General features: G+C 41.7%; 1 protein-coding gene across 1 annotated transcript in view; it reads right to left on the bottom strand.

Moving 5' to 3' along the window:
* The window catches only part of LOC142202719 (uncharacterized), a 31,767-nt gene extending 20,835 nt beyond the window's left edge, over positions 1 to 10,932 (bottom strand). Inside the window, exons 1-3 of the mRNA XM_075272995.1 lie at positions 10,856 to 10,932; positions 3,651 to 3,654; positions 2,556 to 2,640 (exon numbers count right to left, since the gene is read on the bottom strand). Coding sequence (XP_075129096.1) covers positions 2,556 to 2,640; positions 3,651 to 3,654; positions 10,856 to 10,932 — 166 coding nt within the window. The remainder of the gene's footprint in view (positions 1 to 2,555; positions 2,641 to 3,650; positions 3,655 to 10,855) is intronic.
* Positions 10,933 to 15,159: the final 4,227 nt, after the last annotated feature.

The following is a 15,159-nucleotide window of genomic DNA, read 5'->3' as shown; positions in this document are numbered from 1 at the left end:
TGTAGAACAGTGTCACTTGTGGCTTTACTACATTTACTCCTCTCTGGCATAATAATCGCTTGATTGAATTTACTGTGCTAACGGGCTTCGAGGGGTGGAGGGATAAGGGTATCCTGTCCTTTAGTCATATCCTAGATAACGGGATATTTAAGACCTTTGCAGACCTTCAGAGTGATTTTTCTATACCCCAGCCAGGTGTGGTTTTATCAGTATCTTCAGCTTCGTCATGCCTTCCATGTTCAGACTAGACGTACCCCCCTGACAGTTGGACTACACCCCGCTCTGCAACATACTCTTATGGGATCTATTACTAAGGGAATGATATCTACACTGTACCGACAGTTATTAATGGCATACTTGGAGGATTTCCCGGACAAGACTAGGGAAAGGTGGGAGGGGGATGTTGGTGCGGTGGATGAGGAAACCTGGCGAGATGTGTTAGCCCTAACCCCAACACTGTCCCCTAGTGAAGCACAGAGACTGTCTCATATTCATCTCTTGCATAGGGTCTATAGGACTCCACAGAGACTGTTCGTATGCATATCCGTTCTGATGCCAAATGCCCCCGCTGTAGTATGGAACCCTCACATCTCCTGCATATGATGTGGGAATGTCGGGAGTTAGCCAATTACTGGAGTCAGGTACTGTCCTTGCTTGGCCGGGTGTATTCTATTGCACTTCTGCAATCACCATTAGTTTGCCTCCTAGGTCTTTTGGGGGAGGGTGTGGACACGGAGAGCCCGGATTTTATAGGGTTGTCCAGGGTTTTATACCAGGCAAGAAAATTGATTCATTATCATTGGTTGGATTCGAGTTCTCCTTCTCTAGTGGAATTGATATCTAGAGTTAATAATACTATTAGGCTGGAGAGGGGAGTATATATACAGAGAAAGGCCCAAACTAAATTTGAAAAAATTTGGGGAGCATGGTTGGACACACCTGGCCTTCCCTCCCCGTCTCTGATTAGGAACAGATCTCTCACTTCAACTTTCTCTGTTTCCTTGATCCCCTGAATGCTATTCTTTACATGGAAATCAAAGGAGGTTTGGGAGATTTAGCGGGGGGTCCTAATGGACTTCCCCCCCTCCCTCTTTATGTGTCGGATTGTGTCTCCATATTTACTTTGAATTGTTATTGTGTTGCTGTTGTTTTGTCGATTGTTTGATTTTATGTTAAGAAAAATTTGTTAATAAAAATTATCTGATTTAAAAAAGAACAATGTCAGGGCTCCTAGGAACCTACCTATAAAACATAGTGTAGAACACTGTCAGGACTCCTAGGAACCTATCTATAAAACATAGTGTAGAACACTGTCAGGACTCCTAGGAACCTATCTATAAAACATAGTGTAGAACACTGTCAGGGCTCCTAGGAACCTATCTATGAAACATAGTGCAGAATACTGTCAGGGCTCCTAGGAACCTATCTATAAAACATAGTGTAGAACACTGTCAGGGCTCCTAGGAACCTATCTATAAAACATAGTGTAGAACACTGTCAGGACTCCTAGGAACCTATCTATAAAACATAGTGTAGAATACTGTCAGGGCTCATAGGAACCTCTCTATAAAATATAGTGTAGAACACTGTCAGGGCTCCTAAGAACCTATCTATAAAACATAGTGTATGACACTGTCAGGGCTCCTAGGAACCTATCTATAAAACATAGTGTAGAACACTATCAGGACCCCTAGGAACCTATCTATGAAACATAGTGCAGAATACTGTCAGGGCTCCTAGGAACCTATCTATAAAACATAGTGTAGAACACTGTCAGGACTCCTAGGAACCTATCTATAAAACATAGTGTAGAATACTGTCAGGGCTCATAGGAACCTATCTATAAAATATAGTGTAGAACACTGTCAGGGCTCCTAAGAACCTATCTATAAAACATAGTGTATGACACTGTCAGGGCTCCTAGGAAACTATCTATAAAACATAGTGTATGACACTGTCAGGGCTCCTAGGAACCTATCTATAAAACATAGTGTAGAACACTGTGAGGGCTCCTAGGAACCTATCTATAAAACATAGTGTAGAACACTGTCAGGGCTCCTAGGAACCTCTCTATAAAACATAGTGTAGAATACTCTTAGGTCACCTAGGAAACTAGACTCCTTTTTTGTAAAAAACAAACAATTTGGAATATTCGGGATGAACTTGGCTTGGTACAAATTGGTTCATCCATCTAAAGTAATGAATGTATAAAATAGCCACAGGGTCTCCATTTCTTCGAGTGTGTAAATTTCAGCCAAAGTCAAAGTAAGGGCCATTTCAGTTTTGTTGGTAATTGGTGGTAGTTTTAGAAACTTTGAACATTGGCCATAATTTTTGAAACTTTTGAAGACATTTTTTATATTGGCATACAAGTAAATATTCTTTTTATCAGACGCACTTGTCTGCAAGTGTTTTCCTGCTTCTACAAGAGATTGTGACAGACCGCCAGCTCACAGATATCATCTACACAGTAGCAATAGATTATGTAAGCAGCCACATTTTGTTCATAAGAAGCTTTCGTCTTGTAAGAATGAAGAATACAGAAGAATTCAAACCTTCATTTCCTTGAAATGCAGAAAGAAGACAACAGGTCACACACCACAAGATGATGCTTTTCTTCATATTCTCTTTATGGATTGTCTATAATCTGCAACACATTAAAAATAAATTAGATTTTTAGCATGAAATTGTATACTGTATGTAGTATATAGAAGAGCCTGTGGGGACCATATCATCACTTCCAAGACTCCTCCTCCAAAGGGCAAAGGTTGCACCAAATATTGATGGGATTTTTTCACTTTTCCTCATTTACTTCATTTTATTAATTGACAAAAAAAAAAACTCATACTTCTATTCTGAAAGCGTTCTTACTTTGCAGCATTTTTTCACGCCTGCCTAAAACATTTGCATAGCATGTAGGGAATAGTAAAAAAAACAATAACCTCCTCCCCCCAAAAAAAAAAAAAAAAAAAAAACATTTCAAGAGTCTTGTATGCACCTTGAAGCTTCTTACACCAACCTTAGTGTGATCTCCTAAATCTTGAAGGCCCCTTACAAACATTGACCCACCACAGCTTGACCTCAGTCTGAGCCCGTCAGGGCCATCTTGTCATTTTTATATTCCCATGGACAAGGTGTACAAGAATGTAAATTAGCCCAAAAGTTTCCTTATATAAAAAGGCCAGACCTTCCGTTCTCCTGTAGTTTTCCACCTATTTTGCAAGTATGGACACTCATATTGGTCATTCCACCTAGGAAGCAAGCTGACACATCCCTGGAAGGTCACAGGGCCAGAGGTAAAGATGTCTACATTCTTCCCCTTTGGCAGTCACTGATCCTATACCAAGCACAAAATAAACCTATCCCTCCCCTCATTTGGGTGCATCCTCTTATGAGCCATGTGCGGTGGTCAATGACTGAGAGGACTGGATAACCTTCACCGAAGAGTGTGTGAGGGGACAAATACCTGTGTAAAGAGAGAGACTAGCATTCCGCCATCTTGTCTGCGTATATTCCATATTGCTCTCACAAATGTCATGTCCTCTCTCACGCAGCTACTATGAGAGACTTACAATTGTGCTTTCTTATCACATTTAGGGAAAAGGTTGCAATATTTCTGAGTTTTTCATAACTATTACTCAGTTTCTCACGTTCCTTAACAAGACACAGAATGTCCATTAGATATGAGAATAGTCTAAACTAGTTCTAAGGATCAAGGACATACCGTCCATCTTAGAACACTGTGCTAGCAAGATTAGAACTAAAATGAATTACACGGACAACCATGTGTTAACTCATGTATTGCTTATACACGTATTTATCATTTGTAAACGCCCATTTTGTACTCTGACCAATTCATGTTTCTATGTGATGTAGTTTGTTACGCCTAAATTAGCATACAGCCATTATTCCTCTATAAAAGCTAAGTAACATGTACAGTGTAATGTAATAAATGTCAGAACATTTAGATATACATCTGAGTATGTGTGGCTTTGTGTTCTCCCCATGCGGGCAATCATTTTATTTTTAATTTGGAACCGACAGCATGTGCTCCCAGGGGTGTTTCCCCCGACAAGTGCAATGAAGAAGAACCATCAGATATATCTAAGCATAAGGTCTGAGTTCACTTTTGGGTGTCTAAATCTGATGACTGAATAAAGGGGGAAGTGTTGGACAATTTTATTTCTGTAGCCATATCCCTCAGTTACATCACTATATAGGATCTACGGTATCTCGCAATTTTACTTCAGTAGAAATAAGATTGAGTTATGACATTAGTTTTTTTAAGGTAACTTTGTAATGACCAGTCTGATGAAGTGTTTTATGTTCGGGGAAAGGTTCAGGAAGTCTTCCAGTCTCTACAAGCAACCTAAAGATAAGAATGTAGCAACAAGATGGCTCCGAAGTCGGAGTTTATTGTCTTTATTATCTATTAGAGTAAGTTCATATGGAGATTTTTGGTCAGGATTTTGAGGCTGTATCCACCTCAAAATCCTGACCAAAAAGACAGCTTCCATTGAAATCAATAGGAGACGCTCAGGAAAAAAGAAGCGAGATGCTCATTCTTCAGGCCGTTTCGCCTCGCAATTCGGCCTGAAGACACACCTTCCTCCGGACTAGGTCCATTAGTGCATCGGCTTTCAGTCGTGGCTACCTGGTCTTTGGATTGGCCTCCGCCTCAGGTTCCGATCAAAAAAACCCTGTGCGAACCTACCCTTAGAGTATGTAGTATGACCCATCATTCTACAAGTGGGTGTGGTCCATTTCCAGAAGACCTTTTAGCTTGTTGTTGTTGAATCAAGAAGGCCATGGGGGTATCAGGGGGGTAGCAGTGGTAGCGGCTGCCACAGGGCCCGGGACATTAGGAGGCCCGGCGGGCCCCTGATATTGTTTTTTAATAGGCTGTTACCTGCTGAAGTAACTTCATCAGGTAACAGGCCCTAGTTACATACCGATCCTTGCTCCTGCTCACGGCAGCCGGTGCTTCCCGTTCTGTGGAGGCAGCTTTGATCAGGGACTTTAGCCCTTGAACCCCACAAACACTGCTATCGTTATACTCAGACCCCCGAGTATAATGATTGGAGGGCTAGGAGAGGTGAGGGAACATAAAAACACTGTTACCTACCTCTCCTGGCTCTGTAAGGTTTCAGGCCTACTTGGTGACATCCCAGAAGCAATGTGGGCCAGGGCTTGCGTCCTTATGCGTCTCGGGAAGGGGGGGGGGGGTAGAGACACGTCAAATGTTCACCTTGGAGCCCTGCCATCCCTAGTTATGCCACTGAAGAAGGCCTATGTGTTATACGTCTTCAACTATGTTCTTCAAGTAATTTCTACTTTACCTTATCTGCTCAGTTTTGCTACAAGTCTATAAGGAGTGGACGCTAGAGCAACAAAATTTAAAAGGAGCCTCGTGACAAGATCCAATGTCTTGGAAGGAATGGAAAAACCCTAAAGAGTATGGCAACTCAAAAGGAAATATTATTCCAGCTCCATCTGTCCCTCGGAGCTCATTAATTCCTTATCAGTTGAACCAAGATGAACTTGTAATTCTTCACCTCTATCTCCTCTCATAATTCCTATAAACATACAATTTCCTAAGAGAATTAATCACCCCGGCACAGTAACGATGACATATTTATGATTCAGTGTTTACACAAGCATTACACAATATGATAACCGGGACATTCATCAAGCTACACAGACATGGCTTCATTATTGCAAGGAAGTAGAAAGGACCGTGAAACAATTACCTTTAATTAAAGGCGTTGATTTGTAAAATTTTTGAAAATGGCTTATAATTGACAAAAAACAGTTTCCCCATTGTGTTGCTTGTAAAACTTCCAATTCTCTAATAAGTCTCTGAACTTGATGTTCCAACATTGACCAACATATGACTGGCTTCTATGGTTACATCTCCATGTCGAGAGTAGACATCATCACTAAAACATGGAGTACGGAGGCCCAGCAGGGAACCAAGAAGCAGGGGAATGGGAGTGGTGGAGGAACGGTGGCCAAGTTTAGACTATCCCATTCTAGTCATTCTATTAGTCCTGCTCACTCCATAGACAATGAATCCAAAACCAATGGGGGCCAAGAGGTCCACCAAGTCCTAGCGTGCCCTATTGTCAGAGTGGACTTATATTAATATCAGGGGTATGGGATCTGAATATCTTTAGAGGGTCTAGTCTCTGGATGTATTTTATCATCTTGAGTCTGAATATATTTCGGTGGTAGGGTTGGTGGACTGATATTAATATAGGGTTCTGGGAGGCTGATATTAATATAGGGGTTTGGGAGACTAATATTAATAATGGGGGTTTGGGTTCGAACAATACTTAGAGGGTCTATTCTGTGGACTTCACCGCCCGAGGCGGACGACAGAAAGCCCCCCCCCCCTGCCCGGGAGGGGGCGGAGCGGAAGGAGCGGAGCGAAGGGGGGTGGGGTGGAGCGAAGGGGGCGTGGCGGAGTGGCGTTAGCAGGCAGAGAGCAGGCACGGAGAGGACCTGTTCTCTGCCTGAGCGGGAGGGGAGGCCGCTAGAGTAGCGCTGCTTCAGTGGCCTCCCCAATCCACCGCTCAGTGACGGGGATGCTAAGCCAGTCCAGGACAGCTTGTGCTGGACTGGCTTAGGTAAGCAAAAATGCCGCCCTCCCCGGGGCCCTGACATAGCGCCTGACATTGCTTCAGGTCACCTCATGGGAGGTGCTGCGCTGAGGTCTAGTCTGTGGACCGATATTAATATAGGGGTCTTGTATGAGAGGCCAATATCAATTTAGAGGCCCTGGGGGTATGAGTATCGCTTAGACTTAGGGGATCTATTCTGTGAACTTATTTTATTATAGCGTCTCAATTGGGGTCTGACTATACCTATTATTATAAGGGTCTGGTCTGGGAGGCCGATACTAATTTGGATGGTCTGCATATATTTAGGGGGTCAAATCTGTTCACCTATTATAGTTAAGGATGTGGAGTGGGGTCTGAATATATTTAGGCGGTATGGTCTGTGGACTGATATTAATATAGGGGCTGGGTCTGAATATATTTAAGTTTCAGGTTTGGGTATGATAATATAGGGATCTAAATATTTAAAGGTTTTGGTTTGGGGCCTGATATAATGTAAGGAGATCTGAATATATTTCGAGGCATTTCTCATTTTATCACCACGCCCTGCTTGGGTAACACCATGTGAAGGGAATTCCCTGGACTGACATCTCTGGAAGACACAAATGACTATTGTAGTCCATACCATTATACTGCGTCTCATCATGGGACAATTTCTTGTGCAAGGACCCCTACTATATGTTCGGAAAGTAGTAAGAAAGAAACCAGCCACTAGTTGGCAGCACTGATACCACAATACATTGGCCCACACTAACTCTACGTCGGCTATTTCGCTAAACATCAATTCCCAGAACAAAATTTATAAGGTTTTATACTATAAATTGAAAACAGCAAACATGGTGCGGGGCTTTCCAAGTAATAAGATGCTAAATGTCCAGGTTTCTCGGGAAGTTGATGACATGTTCATTTCAGCGACATTTTAACCCTTTGCATCATCGTTCAGTCCCATACAGACTGGAACGACAGCTATAAAGATGTTTATGCCATTTTTGGAGTTGTTCTATGCCAATGCCATTTACTAGCAGACCATCTCCCCTGTGGATGGTAAAGTATTTATATAGCTGCAGTGTCTGTTCTTGACCTAAATTAAAATTGCAGACAAATGAGGCAATGTCCAAATCTCACTTTTCCAAGAAACGTTACAGCCATAGCCAAAAAATCCCATCACTGAATAGGTAATCCTTGAATAGGGGAGGCGGTCCCTATGTCTGGTACAATGGTAATTTGCTTTATTCTAGTTGGTCTCAAATGCAGGTGTCCCATTTCACAGTGATCTGCTTATACATAAACAGCGCCACTCTTTTCCATAGGCTGCTGGTGGTATTGCAGCTCCTGTTCATTCATGTGAATGTAGCTGAACTGTAATAGCAGACACAACCCAAATGAGGTGGTACCTATTTTTATAATCTTAAGAAGCCCCTTTAAAGAGAAGGCAGACAAGCAGAGAAAAGTGCGTTTTATGATGCTCTTTTGGTGGGGGTCTATCTATGATCACAGCCAAGAATCACTTGTAGAGAGTAGACGCCTTCATTTATAGCTAGTACATGTATTATATTGTAGACAGTCGTGTATTCAGCTCTAGAACCGCAACCGCAATGATGTCACCATTTCCTTGTAAATATGATAAGAGTCTTCTAAGGAAGCAACTTAGAATAAACAAAAACCGCTGTATAACAAAAGGGTGAGTATCTCTGACATATAAATGGAGAAACTAATAGTACTGAGCATAAAAATCCTATAACAGCTAAGGACGTGAGTCCCGTACTGCAGACTACAAACCCTGTAGTCATAGGTTTCTACATCCCCTTTTTCTTGCTAACTTACACAGAAAGGGAACGATGTAAAACATGACTGCGGAAGAGTTTGTAGTCATACAGGTCTGCATAAAACTGTATGCACAAATTGTTTGGAGTTTTATAAAGCTGGGTTCACACTAGCACTCAGTTTCCATCCTTTGAGTCGGGGACCACATAGACAATGATGGGGTCCGCCAGGTTTCCGACAATTTACTGAATCTTGAGCAGAGTTACATATTTCATATGTATGTCATTCTAGTGAGGCTCTATCAGCCATAACTGCTCAGTAGAATACAGTACAGCTTCTGCTGTATCCTCATTGAAAGAAGTTGGGATATCATTTAGGCTGGACATAGCCTTTCCTTCTGCTTCTCAGACTGAAAGCAGTGAGTGAAAAGCCATTAGATAATCCTTTGGCCATGCCATACTGCTCTCCTCCTTAGACATAGAGATAAGAACCGACGGAGAATGGAGTAACACTAGGGTTAAGCGATCATGTTTGGAAAAAAACGGATTCTGATCGGCGATCGAGAAAAATTCACGATCGCGATCGGAATCCCGAACACAATCTTTTTAGGTGGGATCGAGATCGGTACTATTTCCCACAATGCTTTGCTTAGCCTTCACACTGAGTATATAGTGTATATTCAGCGTGAAGGCTCCACTGCAGATCCATAGGAATGAATGGAAGCAGCCGGCACACAGCCTTAACCCCCTGCGCGCCGGCTGCCTCCATTCATTCTAATGGGAGACTAAACTAACATCTCTAGTAGCTACTTACCTCCAGAGATGGCTGCTCCGGTCCCGGTGTTCTTCTTCGCCTCGCTGCCGCTCCACACTGCTCTTCTCGCCTCGCTGCCGCCGCCTCCCAGGTTAGTGTTTAAAGAGCTAGGAAGGCGGGGCTTGTGGCTTAGGAGAGTGTGGGCGGGTACAGGGCCCACACTCTGTGGGGTGACTTGAGTGTATTGACGGAACGGTGAAAACAAGCAAAAATAGAACATGTCATTTGTTGACAGTCGGCCACGTGAATAGAACAATTGAGATCAATTGATCTTGATGTGGCCATGCTCCGGCCGTTAATATTGTTATCGTTTGTGTGAATAGAGTCCTAGTACAGGAGATCCCCTAATGCTACCCAAAAAAAGTATAAGGATAACAACAAAGACTCATGTATACAAAATCATCGTGTGAAAAAAGTTCCTTTATTGTCCCAAAAGCATCATAGAAATGTGACGCTAGAGACCGTTTTAGAAGCATTTGGAAATACAGTACGGCCATAAATTTCTACGCATACCGGATTATGACCACAAACAGTTTAGAGGTGGTCACAAAAATACATTGTAGAATTAGTTACTGTACACACGGCAAATATTCTGGGTTTATCGAGAGCAGCGCTGACAAATGATCACATTTAGTTCTTGCAAATGTGTTTCCTGGTCTGCGGTATTTCTGGATTATTGCGAGAGATTCTGTGACTGAGAACAATGCTGCATTGTCTTCTGTATCGTAAAAGGCTTAGATTATAAAATATTATTTTGCATTTTACATTGTCATACTTTATTTATAGCGACAGTAGATTAAGAAGACATGATACATTTATGGAGAGCACTGCATCTAGTATTATGAGGGTATGGTGGGCAGTATAGAGGTGGTCTCCTAACTGGGATGCCCTACTAGCCAGAAAGCTATAAGAGAAGAAGAAGACTGTGAAGATCTGTACTTTGTAAAGGACTATATTTATTACTTTGGTCACTAAGCCTAATAGTAGACTCACAGACTCACACTTGCTAATTCTGTAGGGGGTTTTCATTTCATTTCATAGTCTCCTCATTGACATCACAGGGAAGACAGATAGTATAACAATAGAAGATAACACCATTCTAAGCATCACAATGGAAGATAACACCTGTATAAGCATCACAATGGAAGATAACACCTGTATAAGCATCACAATGGAAGATAACACCTGTATAAGCATCACAATGGAAAATAACAGCTCTATACTTATTGCCATATAACACCCATCATTGCATCATGTTACAGCTTATCTATTCCCCATCCCTGCACAGAGTGTATCCAAAAAAAACCTCTCCTATTTACCTTAATGGATCGGATACAGTCTATTGTTGCCTATGGCTAAGACTATCCTATAAAGCATATCACTAATTGCTGTTAGTAGAGCAGAGCAGAAGCTAAGGCAAGATGGCCGCCCTATAATAATGTACAGAAAACAGAATAGAAAATTATATACTCAGAAACTGAAAAGACCTGAGAGTATAATAATTGTTCATGGGTGGTCCACTATGGGGCATAATACTGTGTGCAGGGGCCACTATGGGGCATAATACTGTGTGCAGGGGCCACTATGCCATAGACCCCAGAGTATAATAATTGGAGACCCAGAGGAGGATACAAACATAAAAAAACAATGTTACTTACCTCTCCCTGGCTCCGGAGCACTCCCAGATGATGCCGGCCATAATCAAGAACGGGCTCAGGCCATCATCACGACGCATAATGATGCTGACCTGACCCACGTGATGTTTGTGACATCACCAAGTAGGCCCAAAGCCTGCGAGAGCATAGGACAGGTAAGTAACAATGTTTTTTTATGTTCCCTCACTTCTCCTACCCCTCCGATCAATATACTCAGGGGTCTGAAAAGACCCCGCCGAGTATAATAATAGTGTTTGTGGGGTTTGCAGGCCCGCGGCCTTACTTACTGATCCCGGCTCCTGCTCAGAGCGGCCTCTGCAGAAAGGTAGGTGCAGGCGGCCATGATCAGGAGCCAGGATCGGTAAGTAAATAGGGCCTGTTACCTGCTGGTAAAAACAAAAAACACAGTGGTAGCGGCTGCCCCCCGGGCCCCCTAATGTCCCAGGCCCAGTGGCAGCAACTACTGTTGCCACCTCGGTTGTTACGCCCCTGCATGACATATTGTTTATGACGAGAATTCCATGTATCATGTAGACATTGGTGTTAGTGTAATCTTGGAGTTTGCAGGAAGGGTTGGGGCTTCTCTAAGAAACTAATTTTTTTATATGGCCTCATGACTATAGAAGTCATTGAGAAATTTGCTGGTTTTGGTTGAGTAATATACTTCGACCTTACGTCCTATATGTAAAATGGAAGGTTAGTCATTCGTGCAGAAAAATTCTGAGGTTGCTTCCTCCTTTGGGTAACACATTCAGTATATACTTTTGGTTCCTATCAGCCCAAAAAGGAGCCATATAGAAAATGAATTCAGAAAGCTATACCTAAAAGAAGTGGCCTCCTCAAATCATGACTTCTCCATACAGAAAAAAAACACTGGATTCTTGATACTCAAGGTTTCTTGTTTCTTGTGGGTTGTGCTGGATTTTACAATTACATAGATCTATCCAATATACCCAAGATATAAATCTAAAAATATTTTTTAATATGACCAGAGCAGCATTGAAAAACATTATATATGGTAATTCTTGATCCAAAAAGTCCCATTTAGTCATCAAAAATTTAGTTTATTTTTTTGTACTTCCTAATTTCTGAATACAAATCATTTACCCGCTTAGCAAAATCCCCCTTCCTATGACTATAACATACCTTCCACTGGAAGACATTGAATATGAATGCCATCCTCTTAGTTTCAGCACCCAATATGCTAACTGGACTCTCTACTGTCAGGTAAGAGGTCCATAGAGTCTGAGACCACCTACCGAGAGTAGAATGCCTAGTCAGCATACCAGGTGCTGAACCTAACTGAAGTGATTGCTCAGGAATGGTGTGGGCTACAGAAAAAATTCCAACTGTGCCAGAATGAGCGGCAAGGCGTGTATGAAATGATGCAAAGAGGCGGCGAAGAGTTCTCTTTAACATTCAATGTCATGAAATTGTGGCACTATGATCACATGGGTGGTGGTGTCTGTGGTTAACAGCTGTCACCAGAAAGCGTCAAGATCAATAAAAACTGATCTTAGGTATTGGATACCCTGACGTTCTCCTTTGTCACTCCAATTATCACGATGTCCATTTAATAGTGACAGCCATGGACCTAACAATTGCTCCAGGGCTTTCCTAATATAGCACCTGTTATGACTTACCTAAAGAACTTACAGGGGTAAACGTGACCCTAATAATCTCACAAATGACCGTTCATTTTTTATGTGATCCGATTATTTAAGTGGGCATAAAAATGCTCGTTGGTTGGCAGCATGTCTTGTCATGTGATCAGGGAAATTCCTTCCAACAAATGCAAGTTGTATGGGTCAAACGTCAAACAATCATAATAACTATTATATAACACCATTAATTCCATGGTGCTTTACATTTGGGGGTTACATACAATACACAAAATATACAGGTAGATATAATAATAACAGTGACCGACTGGTACAGTGGGGTAGAGGTCACTCACCACCACGCTAAGGCTGGATTTATATATGCGTTGGTGCCTCCATTAAAGACAGTCACATAGACCACCAATAATCAACGGAGCTAAAAGTCCTCCATGGTTTACTTTTTTGTGTGTCGCTTCCAGTTTTGAATCGGTGGACCCATAGACATAATATCTGTGTGTAACCATTGTTGGCCCTCAATCATTTGGACCTGAACAACAAAGAGCCCAGCAATAGCGTGACCTAGCGTAACAATGAACAGCAAATGCCAGTTAACAACCACCAGTTGGAATGTTATATTGTATCTCGGTGCACATTAAGGCTGCATTCACACGGAGTAAACGCTGGCGTTTTTTGTGTGTTTTTTGCACATAGCGCCGCGTTTACGCCGCGTAGCGTCGCGTTAACGCCGCGTATACGCCGCGTTAACGCCGCGCTATTTAGCGGTGGCGTTGCCCGGCGTTAACGCGGCGTATACGCGGCGTTAACGCGACGCTACGCGGCGTAAACGCGGCGCTATGTGCAAAAAACACACAAAAAACGCCAGCGTTTACTCCGTGTGAATGCAGCCTAATAGTAGGGAAATCTGCCCATGTAAAAGGTGTAACCTACCAAATGGCTGTCTATTTATATGCACATGCTATGACACACTGAATCTGAATAGGTTTTCACATGCATTAGAATTTTTTTTTAAAAAAAAAAAAAGCATATAGTCAGAAATGAAATGAATACATTTTTTTTTGCATTCCATGCAAAAAAATTGTAAAAAAAAAATAACCACGTGAAACCATAAAATCATGCTCTGACAATGTTCAGCAACAACAAAGTGCAATAACAACAAATTCAAAAATTGAAAACAATTACATTTAAAATTCAAAAATTTAAATCAGTTATATTTGAATTAAAAAATTTTAAACAGTTACATAACAGCTCCCAGAATTCAGCAAAACAGTTCTGAAGCTTAAACTGAATTACGTCCTTAAGAAGTTAAAAATTTTGATTCTACCTTTTATACAGAACAACTACCAGAACTTGCCATTTCATTTCGATCAGAAGCCTTTCTAAGAAAACCCAACAATGATAGGATCTTGTGAGAACTTTGTGGTCTTGCTAGTTAACGGTGATTTTGTGGGGGGGGATCTTAAAATCACCGTTTTTGACCACATGCACTGACTAGTGTCGTAGGTTGAATGCAGCAAAGTAGAAAATTTCTACGAGTATCTCATCATCTGAGGTTACAATTGTTCTCACAGTCCCGGTAAACCCTTAGACAATTGCTTTCATTTCTTCCTGTACCAGTCGCGCTCCACCCTACAGTCACCATTTGTCTCCTGTCATAATCTCCAAGAACCTACAATGCTATAAGACAAGCTGCTCGTATCCAATCGTACATACGTACATGGCTCTCATCACTGGAGGTCAGTGAGCTCCAGAAGTCCACATCATGGGGCACAGATATCAATCCCAGTTGGTAACACCATAAAAGAATGAGTCAGATGACCAAAGACAGGTTCTATTAAATTAACCCCCATCATTAATCCATCCATTAGAATTTTAATTTCAAAAAATTCCATTTTCAAAAATACTCACATCTCCCAATAGTTCCTATAGTAGTCTGTAAATCTTCTCCTAAGCAATGAGCAATGATGGTAAGCAGCTATAAAATAGAATACGATGTAGCAGGCTCTTCCTTTAAGAAGCTGTATGTGCGGGCGAGACACGGGGGGATATCAAAAAGAAATGTAAAGCTGTCACCAAGAGCCGGGTGGACCCGTAACTGGCTCAGGATCCCGTCCTTCTGTCTCTAATGAAATCTGCTGCTTTAATGCGCTCAGAACAACTTCCTCCTTTTCTATTTCAGAGTCGACAGTATCTAGAAAAACGTTCTGCTTCCTGCTTAATAAGATCCGGCCCATGTAGTGAGGTTTCCAGAGAATAGCTGCCCGGGTTCTGCGAACAGCTGGATGGCCGCAGTGGCCAGACGTGATGAGTGCGTGAGCGAATTATTATAGACGCAGTATATTATTTATAGATACGTCGATGTATCCATGGGGACACTATGTTTAGGGTCAAGTTGCGACGAGATGTGGCATACGTTGTAATTTATAGATGGGAAAGTTTTATACACGGGAGACGTTAATGCAACGAAAACTGTAAAATATAAAAAAATGCTAAATTCTAAAGTGCCACAAAATGAGGCTATAAAAATACATCCCAGAATGCAAAAAAACAACCCCGGCAACATCACTGAGGTCGAATTTAAAGAGAATGTCACCAGAAAATTAGCTTTTTTTAAGTTTTTTTATGTTAAAAATTAAGAATTTGTTGATTTTTTTTTATTATTTTTTTTTAATTAATATTAGTTTGCAA

The sequence above is a fragment of the Leptodactylus fuscus genome, chromosome 5 (genome assembly GCF_031893055.1).
Source record: "Leptodactylus fuscus isolate aLepFus1 chromosome 5, aLepFus1.hap2, whole genome shotgun sequence".
In the NCBI taxonomy this organism is placed as follows: Eukaryota; Metazoa; Chordata; class Amphibia; order Anura; family Leptodactylidae; genus Leptodactylus; species Leptodactylus fuscus.
This window is presented reverse-complemented; position numbering and strand designations above follow the sequence as displayed.